Here is a 19,484-nt window from a genome sequence, read left to right on the forward strand (position 1 = left end):
ATATAGGGACAACATTACATTTTCATGTTCACGTGATTACATTATTCTTAATTCTATAGGGACAACACACATTATTCTACGGATGTGGATTCAATCTTCAATAATAGACAAAATGCTTTAACTCTTAATTCAACTTGAGAAGAAAAAAAGAAACTAGTTGGACCTAGTAAACTTCAATCAATACATGATTAGAATCCGCACGCAAGATATTGTGTTCAAGTGGTTAATGAACTTCTATTATGATGAATTATTTGGAAAAATCCAAATTCAATTTCTACCGTATTATGATGAATTATTTGGAAAAATCCAAATTCAATTTCTACTGTAAACAATTCTTGGCCAGATTCAAAATATATAGAGTGCATTTTTATTTTTTTTTTGTGTGAAGATGCTTATTTATAGACTACTAGTCCTTGAAGGCTATTCAACATAATTTTTAAATCATCACCTGATCTTGATCACATGCAAATGACGATGAATGTTCTAATAATAAATGGAGGAAATCTAAATTTTTAGCATATGCCTTTGTTGTAGAGTCCATTGAAAGATTTGGACTTGGATCAATACAAATAACTATCTATGTTTATTAAGCTATTTGAAATAGCGTTTGAAAAATAAATTATAAGCTAGTAAAATAAGCTATAAGCTCATGATGAAAACTGTTAGCAAACAAGTCTTTTAAATTATAAGTTATATACATAAGCTATAAGCTAGCTTATTGTGCTAGCCAAGCAGAATCAAAGTCTCTTAGATTATCTATAGTAAAATCCATATGCATATCTTAAATTTAAGCAAACAAAACATTATATATATCAAATATTCATCCATAATAAAAATTTAAAATTTTCAAGTAAAAAAAAGTTGATAAACATCTGACATAACTTTTTATATTTGCCAAATTCTTCTTATTTAGGAGTATGAAAATTGTGCACCAATTAATTACAAATTAGTCAAGCTTTAATTTTCTTTTATATTAAAAAAAATTATTTGCCTTGCATAATGCACAACCCTAGACCCGAGTCGACATGTACATCCAGTCGACTTTAATTTTCGAATAAACTTCAATTTACTAAAAAAAATTGGAGGTCCAAAGATCATAATTTTATTGGCCTTGCATAATCCAGGGCGCGAGTCGACATTAATTTTGGAATTACATTCCTCAAAAGTCAAAATTTATTTGCAGCCATTAAACTAAAACTACTTGCATGCAGAAGAGAACGAAAAATCAATTATTATTACATTGATATGAATCACATGATGTATATATCTAAAAAATTAAACTATCCATATTCAAGGTATATGTTTGATTATACCATAGAAAAGTCCCAAACCATACAATACTAATCCTCACAAACAATCACATGCATGATAGTACACAACTTTGTCTATAAATTTAAGCCCACAAAACACATTAAATATAAATCATTATCTCAAGTATACCAAAACTATTATCATAGACCAATAGTATTAAGCTCTTTAGCTCAAAAAAATGGCTTCCATGAATTTTTGGTCATTCATTTTAGCACTTCTACTTATAGTATTTTCATCAATGGCAAATGTTGAAGGTGCACGTAACCTTCAAAAGATACATGAAGTGTCCAAAATTGACTTGCCAGCACTACCTGCTCTGCCTGCATTGCCAGCACTGCCTGCTTTTGCAGCACTGCCTGCTTTGCCAGCACTTACAACCATTCCAATCATTTCTGGTGTGCCTGGAGTGTCTATACCATAAGTACCTAATGTTGATGAATTCTAGTACTTTATACTGTTTATGTGTTTGTTAAAATTTGGTTTATGTCATTTAAGTGTGTTTCTGTTGGGTTGGGGGTTTCATTTGTACTTCATTATGAATATGAATATGTATCATATTGAATTTGTATAATAAACCATAGCTTGAAGAAGCTGCAATGGTTATGATGATGAAGTTAACAATGATATAAAGAAAAGGAAGAGTTGATATAATTGTTGGGTAAAATAGAAATAGAGAAAATAAAAGAAAATAATCACAACACATGAATATGAAGTGAAAACTCCAAAACTTGAGAAAAAATCACGGCCGTTGTCAAAATCGACAACCAGAGAATAAACACTATGTGTAAATTGTTACAACACAGACTACCCTCAACCACCTTGCGCCTCTACTACACCAACAACAAATATCTAACTACACCTCACAACACACTAATAAAAGAGTATAAGAGAAAACAAAAAGTCAGATATAAGGTTAAAGTGACACTGACGGGTGCATCTAAAAACAAAAAAGTTAGGTCTAATATATAATTTTGATTTCCCCCATGCTTCACCACTTTAAGCGATGTGAGACTTCTCCAATAACTAATTTTTTAACGATCTTCTTTATTTAAGAAACTGAGCGATGTGAGATTTGACAATCAACCTCAACAAGAACACGATCAAATGTATATGGGATTATTGCAACTTTTAATAAAACAAGAATTGAGATAATCCCAATTGACATGGGCCCAAATTTTGCAACCCATATAGATATTTCCATTTTGTTTGGTTTTAGAGAAGATCGGTTTTGTAATAGATCCATTTTTTATGATTTTTAAACATTGATACGATGATACTCAAAATTTATAACAGGAAAAAGAAGTAAAGGATAATATGGTCAAGAAATTAAGTTTTTTACTTTTAGTGCGGAGGGGTTTATTGTTTATCAATCAAGCATCATGTTTTGAGAAGAATGAGAAAAGAGTTATAGGAAAATTTTGCTGCAGATTTCAATCACAACTGAACTTTAGATTGAGTCGCTGACTAGATCGCTCTATTTGAGTACGAGACTCTGAATATTTAGGACACTTTGTTTACACATGGCCAATCCCTATAAAAAGCCATTTAAATTTTGTAATTGTTCATATAGCGACATTACATTTTCATGTTCACGTCATTACATTATTCTTAATTCAATAATAAGGACAACATTACATTTTTTTTTGTGTGAAAATGCTTATTTATAGATTACTAAGTCGTTGAAGGCTATTCAACACAATTTTTAAATCATCATCTGATTTTGATCACATGATGATGATGTATTGAGCGGATTTGCTTGGGTGTTTTAATTCTAATAATAAATGAAAGAAATCTAAATTCTTAGCATACGCCTTTATTGTAGAGTCCATTGAAAAATTTGGACTTGAATTAATACAAATAACTATCAATTATAAAATAAAAGTAAAAAAAGGTTTTGTTAAAAAAAAAAGGAAAAAGTTAAATAAATAATTAATTAGAAGGCCGACTTAAGATGAAATCAATTATAAAAAATAGAATCAATTAATCAATGTAAAAAGTCATAGAGACGTACACTACTAGAAATTTACTATTTTTCTGCAAAAAAATATTCACAGATTTTCTGCAGATTTCACACTTAGGATTCATATCCTGCGGATTTAGCGTATAAAATGTTGTTCAATTTATCTCGACGATTATTTTCAAAATATAAAATTTTCATAATTTTTTATAAAAGATATTAATGATCAAAGTTTTTTTTTTTGAAAAAAAATTAATGATCAAAGTTATGCATTGACATATGTGCAAAAATATAAAACGACAAATAAAAAGGAACGGAGGGAATGATATATTAAAAAAAATTATTTGCCTTGCATAATCCACAACCCTAGTCGACATATACATCCAGTCGACTTTAATTTTGGAATAAACTTAAATTTACTAAAAGAAATTGGAGGTCCAAAGATCATAATCTTATTGGCCTTGCATAATCACAACTGAACTTTAGGTTGAGTCGCAGACTAGATCGCTCTATTTGAGTACGAGACTCTGAATATTTAGGACATTTTGTTTACACATGGCCAATCCCTATAAAAAGCCATTTAAATTTTGTAATTGTTCATATAGCGACAACATTACATTTTCATGTTCATGTCATTACATTATTCTTAATTCAATAATAAGGACAATATTACATTTTTTTTTGTGTGAAAATGCTTATTTATAGATTACTAAGTTGTTGAAGGCTATTCAACACAATTTTTAAATCATCATATGATCTTGATCACACGATGATGATGTATTGAGCGGATTTGCTTGGGTGTTCTAATAATAAATGAAAGAAATCTAAATTCTTAGCATACGCGTTGTTGTAGAGTCCATTGAAAAATTTGGACTTGAATTAATACAAATAACTATCAATTATAAAATAAAAGGAAAAAAAGGTTTCGTTAAAAAACAAAAAAAAATAAAAAAGGAAAAAGTTAAATAAATAATTAATTAGAAGGCCGACTTAAGATGAAATCAATTATAAAAAATAGAATCAATTAATCAATGTAAAAAGTCATACAAACACTACTAGAAATTTACTATTTTTCAGCAAAAAAATATTCACAGATTTTCTGCAGATTTCACATTTAGGACTCATTTCCTGCTGATTTCGCACTTAGGACTCATTTTCTGCGGATTTAGCATATAAGATGTTTCAATTTGTCTCGACGATTATTTTCAAAATATAAAATTTTCATAATTTTTTATAAAAGATAATTAAAGATATTAATGATCAAAGTTTTTTTTTTGAAGAAAGATTAATGATCAAAGTTGTGCATTGACATATGTGCAAAAATATAAAACGACAAATAAAAAGGAACGGAGGGAATGATATATTAAAAAAATAATTATTTTCCTTGCATAATCCGCAACCCTAGTCGACATATACATCCAGTCGCCTTTAATTTTGGAATAAACTTAAATTTACTAAAAGAAATTGGAGGTCCAAAAATCATAATCTTATTGGCCTTGCATAATCCACAACGCTAGTCGACATACAATCGACATTTATTTTGAAATTTCCAAAGTTACCTTGCCAACACTACCTACTCTCCCAACATTGCCAACACTACCAACACTGCCAACACTCCCAACACTACCAACTTTGCCAACATTGCCAACCATAACCATTCCCGGTCTGCCTGGAGTACTTATACCATAAGTACCCAATGTTGATGAATTCTAGTTTTTTGTACTGTTTATGTATTTATTAAAATTTGGTTTATGTCATTTAAACTTTAAAGGGTGTTTTTTTTTGTTACAAAAGAGGGGTAAAGCCTCATTTAAAGGTGATCCTGTTGGGGGTTTCATTTGTACTTTATTATTAATATGATATGATATGAATACGTATCATATTAAATATGTGGCCTATGTAGCTATTGTTTATTATATATAGTTAATTTCGAATATATCTTTTCTCATCATACCATGCAAGGAATTATGTGGTATGAATAGTCACCATCATTTGTACTTCCTCCGGTCATTTTTATAAGAAACACTTTAAAAAAATCATACAGACTAAACACATTGTAAATATATAGTTATTTTCATTTAATACTTTAAAAAATTAATTTAACATACATCTTTGTAAATAGTTTTTTTATTTAATACTCTATAACAATATTGTCAAAAAAAAATAGACTACTAACATTATATTGGTCCGGATGAAAAGAAACTTGAATATCTTAAATAAGGTTTTATGTCCAAATTTTGTGGATGAAAAAAATTGTGAATAAAAAGGAATTAATACTCTACTAAATATAGTCTGTTTTTTCAATAGATATTAGTCATTGGTAGTTTCCGTAGATAGTTTTCACCAATAATGTGATTACTAACAAAATGAGTCCTTCGAAGTAAAAAAAATGAAAGAAAAAAAAACAAAATGAGTCCTTCCAAGTAAAAAAAATGAAAGTAAAAAAATTAATCCTTCAATTTTACAAATTAGCAATTTTGTCTTTAAAATTGTAACATGTGAAGCGAAAAAGATTGATTAGTTAAGTTCATTAATTGTTAAAAAATATGATGTGACACTTGATTTAGATTCCACATCACTATCATGTACTCCTATATAGGATAGAAAAAATTGAGAACCTTACTCCTGGCATTTTGCTCAACTATTTTATTCTTTGCATGACAATGATCTGGAATTTAACTTATTATGTCATGGTAACAAACGGTTGAATTTAATTGTGGGTCGTTTTACAATTTGAAGGACATAATTGTTAATTTGTAAAAAATAAAAATCAATTATTAGTTTGATTGATTCATATCATATCAAGAATAACATTGTATTTTGGATGGGAGGACGATGTCTCGGTCTAAGACAAAAAAAATACAATCAAGGTTTAAAGAGCACTTCAAAAATTATTTATCTTTATCTCCCTTCAAATACACTACCAAAACTCAAACCTAGAACTTTTTTCTCAACATGAAAATTGCTTATGCACTCAAGAAATTTTATCTAGTTAACATATTTAACATATTTAACCATACACTACAAGAAAACATTCATTTACCGGCGGAAATTACTAGCGGTTTTGGCCCTCTGTAGCTTACTGGCGGCCTAAGCCCACAATAAGTATAAAAAACCGCCACAAACTAAACAAATATTATTTAAACAACAAAATTTAAACTTACTGGCGGACCTGGTCGCCAGAAACTGGGTTTTCTATTAGTGGCGGTCCAGGCCGCCATAAAAGTGTGCGAACGAAACATTTACTGGCGGTCCTGGCCGTCTGTAATTGTCTTTTCAATTACCGGCGGTCCAGGCTGCCACTACCTATGCAAGAATTTTTTTAAAAAAAAAAACAGCTGTACACGGCGTAAAATTCGCCCAGTGAGTATTGTCGGCCTTAGCCGCCGCAAACGTCTTGGAAATTTTTAAAAAATAATATATGGCCATAAAATATTAATCACATGGCCAATCCATTCAAATCTTTTAATTGCTCATATAGGGACAACATTACATTTTCATGTTCACGTGATTACATTATTCTTAATTCTATAGGGACAACACTACATTATTCTACGGATGTGGATTCAATCTTCAATAATAGACAAAATGCTTTAACTCTTAATTCAACTTGAGAAGAAAAAAAGAAACTAGTTGGACCTAGTAAACTTCAATCAATACATGATTAGAATCCGCATGCAAGATATTGTGTTCAAGGGGTTAATGAACTTCTATTAAAATGAATTATTTGGAAGAATCCAAATTCAATTTCTACCGTAAACAATTCTTGGCCAGATTCAAATTATATAGAGTGCATTTTTTTTTTTGTGTGTGAAGATGCTTATTTATAGACTACTAGTCCTTGAAGGCTATTCAACATAATTTTTAAATCATCACCTGATCTTGATCACATGCAAATGACGATGAGTGTTCTAATAATAAATGGAGGAAATCTAAATTTTTAGCATATGCCTTTGTTGTAGAGTCCATTGAAAGATTTGGACTTGGATCAATACAAATAACTATCTATGTTTATTAAGCTATTTGAAATAGCGTTTGAAAAATAAATTATAAGCTAGTAAAATAAGCTATAAGCTCATGATGAAAACTGTTAGCAAATAAGTCTTTTAAATTATAAGTTATAAGACATAAGCTATAAGCTAGCTTATTGTGCTAGCCAAACAGAATCAAAGTCTCTTAGATTATCTATAGTAAAATCCATATGCATATCTTAAATTTAAGCAAACAAAACATTATATATATCAAATATTCATCCATAATAAAAATTTAAAATTTTCAAGTAAAAAAAAGTTGATAAACATCTGACATAACTTTTTATATTTGCCAAATTCTTCTTATTTAGGAGTATGAAAATTGTGCACCAATTAATTACAAATTAGTCAACCTTTAATTTTCTTTTATATTAAAAAAAATTATTTGCCTTGCATAATGCACAACCCTAGTCGACATGTACAATTTAATTGTGGGTCGTTTTACAATTTGAATTTAATTGTGGGTCGTTTTACAATTTGAAGGACATAATTGTTAATTTGTAAAAAATAAAAATCAATTATTAGTTTGATTGATTCATATCATATCAAGAATAACATTGTATTTTGGATGGGAGGACGATGTCTCGGTCTAAGATAAAAAAAATAATCAAGGTTTAAAGAGCACTTCAAAAATTATTTATGTTTATCTCCCTTCAAATACACTACCAAAACTCAAACCTAGAACTTTTTTCTCAACATGAAAATTGCTTATGCACTCAATTTTTTATCATTTGTATACTTTATAGATCAATCTAATAATAACCAGTAACAAAACTGAAAAAAATTAGTAAAAGTAATTCACATAAAATCTATCTGTTCTGGCTAAGGTATTTAACCACATGACCACAAAATATTAATCACATGGCCAATCCCTAAAAAAGCCATTTAAATTTTGTAATTGTTCATATAGGGACAACATTACATTTTCATGTTCACCTGATTACATTATTCTATACCAATTTCTTTATGTGGATGTGGATTCAATCTTCAATAAGAGACAAAATGTCCGTTTCAAAAAAAAAAAAAAGAGACAAAATGTTTTATCTCTTAATTCAACTTGGAAGAAAAAGAGAAACTAGTTGGGTCTTCGGAAACTTCAATCAATACTTGATTAGAATTCGTACGTGTTAAATCAAGATATATATTGCGTTTAAGTGATTAATGAATTTTTATTAAGAGGAGCTATTCGGAAGAATTCAAGATCAATTTCTCGTGGAAATAATTCTTGGTCAGATTCAAAATAGAGTGAACATATGTTTTTTATGTGAAGATGCTTATTTATAGATGACTAAGTTGTTGAGTGCGTTGAAGGCTATTCGACACAATTTGTAAATTCTCATCTGATCTTGATGATCACATGGTGATGATGTGTTGAGCGGATTTGCTTGGGTGTTTTGATAATGCAGTCCTTTAGGATGATTTCTCTTTTCACCCCCAAGTTTTTCTATTCATGCAAAACATGTAGAAAATTTCAGAAAATGTTTTTCAAAGTTTTTTTTCAGTGTAAATTTTAAAATTTGGAAAAGGTTTTCTGAAATTTGATGCACGAAAAGAGAAATCTGGGGGCGAAAAGAGAAATCATCGCCCTTTAACATACACATTCGTTATAGAGTCCATTGAAAGATTTGAACTTGAACTCGGTACGAAACACCGTCAATTATTATAAAATAAAAGGAAAAAATTAAATTATTAATAATTAATTAGAAGGCCGATTTAAGATGAAATCAATTAAAGAAATAGGCTTATAAAAAAAGTAGAAAAATAGAACCAATTAATTAATGTGAAAAGTCATTGAGCAGATTGCAAATAACCAGACTTTTGTACATCTTCAATTGGCGAAATACGCAATTGTAAAGCTAAGTTATTTTTCTTCAATTGTGTATGTGTGCCATGTAATTGTACAATTTTTTGTTTAAAATTATTAAAATTTCTCCTGAAAAGACTTATTAAATATTATTCAATTAAGCTTTATGAATTGTGGTTGTGTATACCGGTACTAGTAGTGGTAATTTAGGTTTGAGTTAGTTTTGAGAGGCTTAAGCCTATATTTAGATATATAAATAATTGAACAAAAAATCTGATAAAAAGATCATATAATACTTTAATCACAATTAAATTATTTTAAAATACATTTTATAGTGTGTTCTTAATATAAAAAAAAGTAAGTTTTCCCTCCCTCTCCAAAATCAATTCCCAAAATAAAGTAAGTTTTCTTCTTCTTTTTTTTTTTTTTGTGTTTTTCACATGTTCTCTCCACACATGAGGTAATCATGGTCGATCAAATTGGTTCTCTTTGTTTAAAAAATTTTAAGTTGGTATCTTATGTTACTAATAACATCATAAATTCATTATTTAGGACTAGATCGCTCTATTTGAGTTCGTGACTCTAAATATTTAGGACACTTTGTTTATACCGAAAATTTATCTAGTTAACATATTTAACCATACACTACAAGAAAACATTCATTTACCGGCGGAAATTACTGACGGTTTTGGCCCTCTGTAGCTTACTGGCGGCCTAAGCCCCCAATAAGTATAAAAAACCGCCACAAATTAAACAAATATTATTTAAACAACAAAATTTAAACTTACTGGCGGACCTGGCCGTCAGAAACTGGGTTTTCTATTAGTGGCGGTCCAGACCGCCATAAAAGTGTGCGAACGAAACATTTACTGGCGGTCCTGGCCGTCTGTAATTGTCTTTTCAATTACCGGCGGTCCAGGCCGCCACTACCTATGCAAGAATTAAAAAAAAAAAAAAAACAGCTGTACACGCCTTAAAATTCGCCCAGTCAGTATTGTCAGCCTTGGCCGCCGCAAACGTCTTGGAAATTTTAAAAAAATAATATATGGCCATAAAATATTAATCACATGGCCAATCCCTACAAAAAGCCATTCAAATCTTTTAATTGCTCATATAGGGACAACATTACATTTTCATGTTCACGTGATTACATTATTCTTAATTCTATAGGGACAACACACATTATTCTACGGATGTGGATTCAATCTTCAATAATAGACAAAATGCTTTAACTCTTAATTCAACTTGAGAAGAAAAAAAGAAACTAGTTGGACCTAGTAAACTTCAATCAATACATGATTAGAATCCGCACGCAAGATATTGTGTTCAAGTAGTTAATGAACTTCTATTATGATGAATTATTTGGAAGAATCCAAATTCAATTTCTACCGTAAACAATTCTTGGCCAGATTCAAAATATATAGAGTGCATTTTTATTTTATTTTTGTGTGAAGATGCTTATTTATAGACTACAAGTCCTTGAAGGCTATTCAACATAATTTTTAAATCATCACCTGATCTTGATCACATGCAAATGACGATGAGTGTTCTAATAATAAATGGAGGAAATCTAAATTTTTAGCATATGCCTTTGTTGTAGAGTCCATTGAAAGATTTGGACTTGGATCAATACAAATAACTATCTATGTTTATTAAGCTATTTGAAATAGCGTTTGAAAAATAAGTTATAATATAGTAAAATAAGTTATAAGCTCATGATGAAAACTGTTAGCAAACAAGTCTTTTAAATTATAAGCTATAAGACATAAGCTGTAAGCTAGCTTATTATGCTAGCCAAACAGAATCAAAGTCTCTTAGATTATCTATAGTAAAATCCATATGCATATCTTAAATTTAAGCAAACAAAACATTATATCAAATATTCATCCATAATAAAAATTTAAAATTTTCAAGTAAAAAAAAGTTGATAAATCTGACATAACTTTTTATATTTGCCAAATTCTTCTTAATTAGGAGTATGAAAATTGTGCACCAATTAATTACAAATTAGTCAACCTCTAATTTTCTTTTATATTAAAAAAAATTATTTGCCTTGCATAATGCACAACCCTAGTCGACTTTAATTTTGGAATAAACTTCAATTTACTAAAAAAAATTGGAGGTCCAAAGATCATAATTTTATTGGCCTTGCATAATTTAGGCCTTGCAGCCATTAAACTAAAACTACTTGCAGAAGAGAACGAAAAATCAATTATTATTACATTGATATGAATCACATGATGTATATATCTAAAAAATTAAACTATCCATATTCAAGGTATATGTTTGATTATACCATAGAAAAGTCCCAAACCATACAATACTAATCCTCACAAACAATCACATGCATGATAGTACACAACTTTGTCTATAAATTTAAGCCCACAAAACACATTAAATATAAATCATTATCTCAAGTATACCAAAACTATTATCATAGACCAATAGTATTAAGCTCTTTAGCTCAAAAAAAATGGCTTCCATGAATTTTTGGTCATTCATTTTAGCACTTCTACTTATAGTATTTTCATCAATGACAAATGTTGAAGGTGCACGTAACTTTCAAAAGATACATGAAGTGTCCAAACTTGACTTGCCAGCACTACCTGCTCTGCCTGCATTGCCAGCACTGCCAGCACTGCCTGCTTTGGCAGCACTGCCTGCTTTGCCAGCACTTACAACCATTCCAATCATTTCTGGTGTGCCTGGAGTGTCTATACCATAAGTACCTAATGTTGATGAATTCTAGTACTTTATACTGTTTATGTGTTTGTTAAAATTTGGTTTATGTCATTTAAGTGTTTTTCTGTTGGGTTGGGGGTTTCATTTGTACTTCATTATGAATATGAATATGTATCATATTGAATTTGTATAATAAACCATAGCTTGAAGAAGCTGCAATGGTTATGATGATGAAGTTAACAATGATATAAAGAAAAGGAAGAGTTGATATAATTGTTGGGTAAAATAGAAATAGAGAAAATAAAAGAAAATAATCACAACACATGAATATGACGTGAAAACTCCAAAACATGAGAAAAAATCACGGCTGTTGTCAAAATCGACAACCAGAGAATAAACATTATGTGTAAATTGTTACAACACAGACTACCCTCAACCACCTTGCGGCCTCTACTATACCAACAACAAATATCTAACTACATCTCACAACACACTAATAAAAGAGTATAAGAGAAAAACAAAAAGTCAGATATAAGGTTAAAGTGACACTGATGGGTGCATCCAAAAACAAAAAAGTTAGGTCTAATATATAATCTTGATTTCCCCATGCTTCACCACTTTAAGCGATGTGAGACTTCTCCAATAACTAATTTTTTAACGATCTTCTTTATTTAAGAAACTGAGCGATGTGAGATTTGATAATCAACCTCAACAAGAACACGATCAAATGTATATGGGATTATTGCAACTTTTAATAAAACAAGAATTGAGATAATCCCAAATTTGACATGGGCCCAAATTTTGCAACCCATATAGATATTTCCATTTTGTTTGGTTTTAGAGAAGATCGGTTTTGTAAATGATCCATTTTTTATGATTTTTAATCACTAATACGATAATACTCAAAATTTATAACAGGAAAAAGAAGTAAGGATAATATGGTCAAGAAATTAAGTTTTTTACTTTTAGTGCGGAGGGGTTTATTGTTTATCAATCAAGCATCATGTTTTGAGAAGAATGAGAAAAGAGTTATAGGAAAATTTTGCTGCAGATTTTAATCACAACTGAACTTTATTAGATTGAGTCGCTGACTAGATCGCTCTATTTGAGTACGAGACTCTGAATATTTAGGACCCTTTGTTTACACATGGCCAATACCTATAAAAAGCCATTTAAATTTTGTAATTGTTCATATAGCGACATTACATTTTCATGTTCACGTCATTACATTATTCTTAATTCAATAATAAGGACAACATTACATTTTTTTGTGTGAAAATGCTTATTTATAGATTACTAAGTTGTTGAAGGCTATTCAACACAATTTTTAAATCATCATATGATCTTGATCACATGATGATGATGTATTGAGCGGATTTGTTGAGTTCAGATAAGCTCCATTGCCTTACGCCTTTATTGTAGAGTCCATTGAAAAATTTGGACTTGAATTAATACAAATAACTATCAATTATAAAATAAAAGTAAAAAAAGGTTTTGTTAAAAAAAAGAAGGAAAAAGTTAAATAAATAATTAATTAGAAGGCCGACTTAAGATGAAATCAATTATAAAAAATAGAATCAATTAATCAATGTAAAAAGTCATAGAGACGTACACTACTAGAAATTTACTATTTTTCTGCAAAAAAATATTCACAGATTTTCTGCAGATTTCACACTTAGGACTCATTTCTTGCGGATTTAGCGTATAAGATGTTGTTCAATTTATCTTGACGATTATTTTCAAAATATAAAATTTTCATAATTTTTTATAAAAGATAATTAAAGATATTAATGATCAAATTTTTTTTTTTTTGGAAAAAAGATTAATGATCAAAGTTATGCATTGACATATGTGCAAAAATATAAAACGACAAATAAAAAAGAACGGAGGAAATGATATATTAAAAAAAATTATTTGCCTTGCATAATCCACAACCCTAATCGACATATACATCCAGTCGACTTTAATTTTGGAATAAACTTAAATTTACTAAAAGAAATTGGAGGTCCAAAGATCATAATCTTATTGGCCTTGCATAATCCACAACGCTAGTCGACATACAATCGACATTAATTTTGGAATTACATTCCTCAAAAGTCAAAAATTATTTGCAGCCATAAAACTAAATTAAGCTTCTTGCATATGAGAACAAAAATCAATTATTGTAATTACATTGATGTGAATCACATGATGTATATCTAAAAAATTGAATTATTCATAAGGTATATGTTTGACTATACCATAGAAAATTCTCAAACATACAATACTAATCCTCACAAACAATCACATGCATGATAGTACACAACTTTGTCTATAAAAGTCCACAAAACACAAAATATAAATCATTACCTCAAGTATACCAAAACTATTATCATAGACCAATAGTATTAAGCTCAAACAAATGGCTTCCATGAATTTTTGGTCATTCATTTTACCACTTCTTCTACTTATAGCATTTTCATCAATGACAAATGTTGAAGGTGCACGTAACCTTCAAAAGATACATGAAATTTCCAAAGTTACCTTGCCAACACTACCTACTCTCCCAACATTGCCAACACTGCCAACACTCCCAACACTACCAACTTTGCCAACATTGCCAACCATAACCATTCCCGGTGTGCCTGGAGGGCTTATACCATAAGTACCCAATGTTGATGAATTCTAGTTTTTTGTACTGTTTATGTATTTGTTAAAATTTGGTTTATGTCATTTAAACTTTAAAGGGTGTTTTTTTTTGTTACATAAGAGGGGTAAAGCCTCATTTAAAGGTGATCCTGTTGGGGGTTTCATTTGTACTTTATTATTAATATGATATGATATGAATACGTATCATATTAAATATGTGGCCTATGTAGCTATTGTTTATTATATATAGTTAATTTCGTATATATCTTTTCTCATCATACCATGCAAGGAATTATGTGGTATGAATAGTCACCATGATTTGTACTTCATCCGGTCATTTTTATAAGAAACACTTTAAAAAAATCATACAGACTAAACACATTGTAAATATATAGTTATTTTCATTTAATACTTAAAAAAATTAATTTAACATACATCTTTGTAAATAGTTTTTTTATTTAATACTCTATAACAATAGACTACTAACATTTTGTCAAAAAAAAAATAGACTACTAACATTATATTGGTCCGGATGAAAAGAAACTTGAATATCTTAAATAACGTTTTATGTCCAAATTTTGTGGATGAAAAAAATTGTGAATAAAAAGAAATTAATACTCTACTAAATATAGTCTGTTTTTTCAATAGATATTAGTCATTGGTAATTTCCGTAGATAGTTTTCACTAATAATGTGATTACTAACAAAATGAGTCCTTCGAAGTAAAAAAAATGAAAGAAAAAAAAACAAAATGAGTCCTTCGAAGTAAAAAAAATGAAAGTAAAAAAATCAATCCTTCAATTTTACAAATTAGCAATTTTGTCTTTAAAATTGTAACATGTGAAGCGAAAAAGATTTATGGGTCATGTTAACATGTGCCCTAAGGGCACATGATAAGATACCTAAATATAGAAATTTAGCATTTAATGATACAAAATATTAAATGTTAAAAGAGCTGATTACACAATTTTCAAGAGCATATTTCCACATTTATCTCATTAAAATGTGCCTTAAGGGCACAAGTTAACATTTTCCAAGATTTATTAGTTAAGTTCATTAATTGTTAGAAAATATGATGTGACACTTGATTTAGATTCCACATCACTATCATGTACTCCTATATAGGATAGAAAAAATTGAGAACCTAACTCCTGGCATTTTGCTCAACTATTTTATTCTTTTTCCATGACAATGATCTGGAATTAACTTATTATGTCATGGTAACGAACAGTTGAATTTAATTGTGGGTCGTTTTACAATTTGAAGGACATAATTGTTAATTTGTAAAAAATAAAAATCAATTATTAGTTTGATTGATTCATATCATATCAAGAATTGTATTTTGGATGGGAGGACGATGTCTCGGTCTAAGATAAAAAAAATAATCAAGGTTTAAAGAGCACTTCAAAAATTATTTATGTTTATCTCCCTTCAAATACACTACCAAAACTCAAACCTAGAACTTTTTTCTCAACATGAAAATTGCTTATGCACTCAATTTTTTATCATTTGTATACTTTATAGATCAATCTAATAATAACCAGTAACAAAACTGAAAAAAAAAATAGTAAAAGTAATTCACATAAAATCTATCTGTTCTGGTTAAGGTATTTAACCACATGACCACAAAATATTAATCACATGGCCAATCCCTAAAAAAGCCATTTAAATTTTGTAATTGTTCATATAGGGACAACATTACATTTTCATGTTCACCTGATTACATTATTCTATACCAATTTCTTTATGTGGATGTGGATTCAATCTTCAATAAGAGACAAAATGTTTTATCTCTTAATTCAACTTGGGAAGAAAAAGAAAAACTAGTTGGGTCTTCGTAAACTTCAATCAATACTTGATTAGAATTCGTACGTGTTAAATCAAGATATATATTGCGTTCAAGTGATTAATGAACTTCTATTAAGAGGAGCTATTCGGAAGAATCCAAGATCAATTTTTCGTGGAAATAATTCTTGGTCAGATTCAAAATAGAGTGAACATATGTTTTTTATGTGAAAATGCTTATTTATAGATGACTAAGTTGTTGAGTGCGCTGCGACACAATATGTAAATCCTCATCTGATCTTGATGATCACATGGTGATGATGTGCTGAGCGGATTTGCTTGGGTGTTTTGATAATGCAACCCTTTAGGATGATTTCTCTTTTCACCCCCAAGTTTTTCTTTTCATGCAAAACATGTAGAAAATTTCATAAAATGTTTTGCGAAGTTTTTTTTCAGTGTAAATTTTAAAATTTGGAAAAGGTTTTCTGAAATTTGATGCACGAAAAGAGAAATCTGGGGGTGAAAAGAGAAATCATCGCCATTTAGCATACATATTCGTTATAGAGTCCATTGAAAGATTTGAACTTGAACTCGGTACGAAACACCGTCAATTATTATAAAATAAAAGGAAAAAATTAAATGAATAATTAATTAGAAGGCCGATTTAAGATGAAATCAATTAAAAAAATAGGCTTATAAAAAAAGTAGAAAAATAGAACCAATTAATTAATGTGAAAAGTCATTGAGCAGATTGCAAATAATCAGACTTTTGTACATCTTCAATTGGCGAAATACGCAATTGTAAAGCTAAGTTATTTTTCTTCAATTGTGTATGTGTGCCATGTAATTGTACAATTTTTTGTTTAAAATTATTAAAAGTTCTCCTGAAAAGACTTATTAAAAATTATTCAATTAAGCTTTATGAATTGTGGTTGTGTATACCGGTACTAGTAGTGGTAATTTAGGTTTGAGTTAGTTTTGAGAGGCTTAAGTCTATATTTAGATATATAAATAATTGAACAAAAAATCTGATAAAAAGATCATATAATACTTTAATCACCATTAAATTATTTTAAAACACATTTTATAGTGTGTTCTTAATATAAAAAAAAAAAAAAAAAAGTTTTCCCTCCCTCTCCAAAATCAATTCCCAAAATAAAGTAAGTTTTCTTCTTCTTTTTTTTTTTTTGTGTGTTTTTCACATGTTCTCTCCACACATGAGGTAATCATGGTCGATCAAATTGGTTCTCTTTGTTTAAAAAGTTTTAAGTTGGTATTTTCTGTTACTAATAACATCATAAATTCATCATTTCCGTCAAATTTTGAGTTAATTCCATCTATAACTTCCACGTAACGTCCCCTTAAGTTATCACTTACGTGACTCTATGAGCTACATGAATGTCTTAAACATAAATTTGACTAAAAATAACTAGTTTATTGTAACAGCATTGATAAGGCAAAGGATTAACTCAAAACTTTTTTAATATAGAGGACCAAATTAAAACTTTAAATAAATAAATGTAAAGAACCAAAGATACACTTTAACTAGTACAAAACAGTCAGATATTAGAAAACTTATTTCTTTCTTTAGACTCAACCTCATAGGTAGATTCTAGTGCTTATATAATTTTTCCATTAATCATCTCATTGTTGATTACCAAACACATTGGAAATCCACACAAGTAAACTCCTATTCTACTCTACTTCAAACCATTCAAAAAATTGGATGTCCAACTTTTGGGTCTCCATTGTGTTTATACTATCCAACTACCATCACCAAATGAAGGTTAATTAGCTAAACCAACATGGAAAAAACTCAACAATGATATCTATAAAAGACCTTCCACTAATCTCATAAATATACAAACTAATCAACTCATAGTAAAATCTACTAAAAATTAATCACAAACCAAAACCTTTTACCATGGCCTCTTATAGTTCCTTCATTTTAGCAATTTTCATTGCTATTTCCTTCTCAAGCATGAACATTAGCCTAGCAGCTCGTAATCTTCTACAAACATCAAATCCAACTACACCAACACTTCCAAAACCAACACTGCCACCTTTGCCAACAGTTCCAACATTACCTCAAGGAAAGGTTCCACCTTTGCCAACAATTCCAACACTACCTCAAGGAAAAGTTCCACCTTTGCCAACAATTCCAACATTGCCTCAAGCAAATGTTCCACCTTTGCCTACAATCCCAACATTACCAAAACCTACTCAGCCATCAATTCCTAGTACCATTCCAACTATTCCACAATTCACTCTTCCACCACTTCCAAACTTTCCTACTACAATTCCAATCACTTTACCATCATTCCCCTTCTTTACTCCACCACCTTCAAAAACTAGCCCTTGAATGAAGTTCATGTCAAGTGTTTTATAGATTCATTTAACATATTATACATTGTTCATTTGTTGTTTGGGATTATTAGTTTTTGTTTGTGTGCGTGTGATCTTTATTTTTCATTTTTCTTCATACTTGTGTGCATGGGATTGTATTCCCTTTATTCATTACTTTATGTATTTGGAGATCTATTGTTATAGTGTACACTTTATAATATAAATGTTATATTTCATAGTGTTTAAATATGGATGGTTATAATGCATAATATATTAATTTCAAAATATTTTTTCTTGACTATATATGATTTATACAACATTTCAGACATACTTTCACCACTCCCCACCATTTCCCTGCTCTTCTCCCCACCATTCCTCAACACACTTTCCCTTGTTCAGACTTTGTACTCTCTCTAGAACATGGAATGCATGCAATAGATATAGATATAGATATAGTTTTATTACTTTCTTACATTACTACCAGTTATACAACAGTGCAATGCGCAGGTTATAAAAGAACAGTATCCAGTAACATGAGAAATTATGATAACAATATAAAAAATTATGGATTATGAATTGCTAATCGTCAAAACAGGTGGTTAAACATATATAAGAACAGTACACACTTCTCAGTTCTCGGACCCTTTCGGCTTCCCATATAGCACGTTTCACTCATAGTGCAGAAAAATCTTCCTAACAGATATACATTTTTTTGAGTTGTTCAACAGGTTACTGTCAAATATTGACGAATCAACACTCATAATGCAAGATTGACGATTATAGGGATCAATTAAGCAAGAAATGTCAAATATTAACTCTTAAAAGTAAATCTAAATTTTGAGTAAAAATGAAAGGTGCACGGTCTATTAACACACCCACCATATATTCTAACTAAAAATGCATCAGACATTTGAGTATGTATTTCATATATTCTTGAGGCT

At 29.5% G+C, this 19,484-nt stretch overlaps 1 protein-coding gene across 1 annotated transcript; it reads left to right on the top strand.

The window, feature by feature from the left end:
• Positions 1-18,042: 18,042 nt before the first annotated feature.
• LOC123910573 (protein PELPK2-like) lies at positions 18,043-18,792 on the top strand. The gene has a single exon (XM_045961731.1). The coding sequence runs from the start codon at positions 18,122-18,124 to the stop codon at positions 18,557-18,559; it is 438 nt and encodes a 145-aa protein (XP_045817687.1). The 5' UTR covers positions 18,043-18,121; the 3' UTR covers positions 18,560-18,792.
• Positions 18,793-19,484: the final 692 nt, after the last annotated feature.

Source organism: Trifolium pratense, linkage group LG2 (genome assembly GCF_020283565.1).
Source record: "Trifolium pratense cultivar HEN17-A07 linkage group LG2, ARS_RC_1.1, whole genome shotgun sequence".
Classification (NCBI taxonomy): Eukaryota; Viridiplantae; Streptophyta; class Magnoliopsida; order Fabales; family Fabaceae; genus Trifolium; species Trifolium pratense.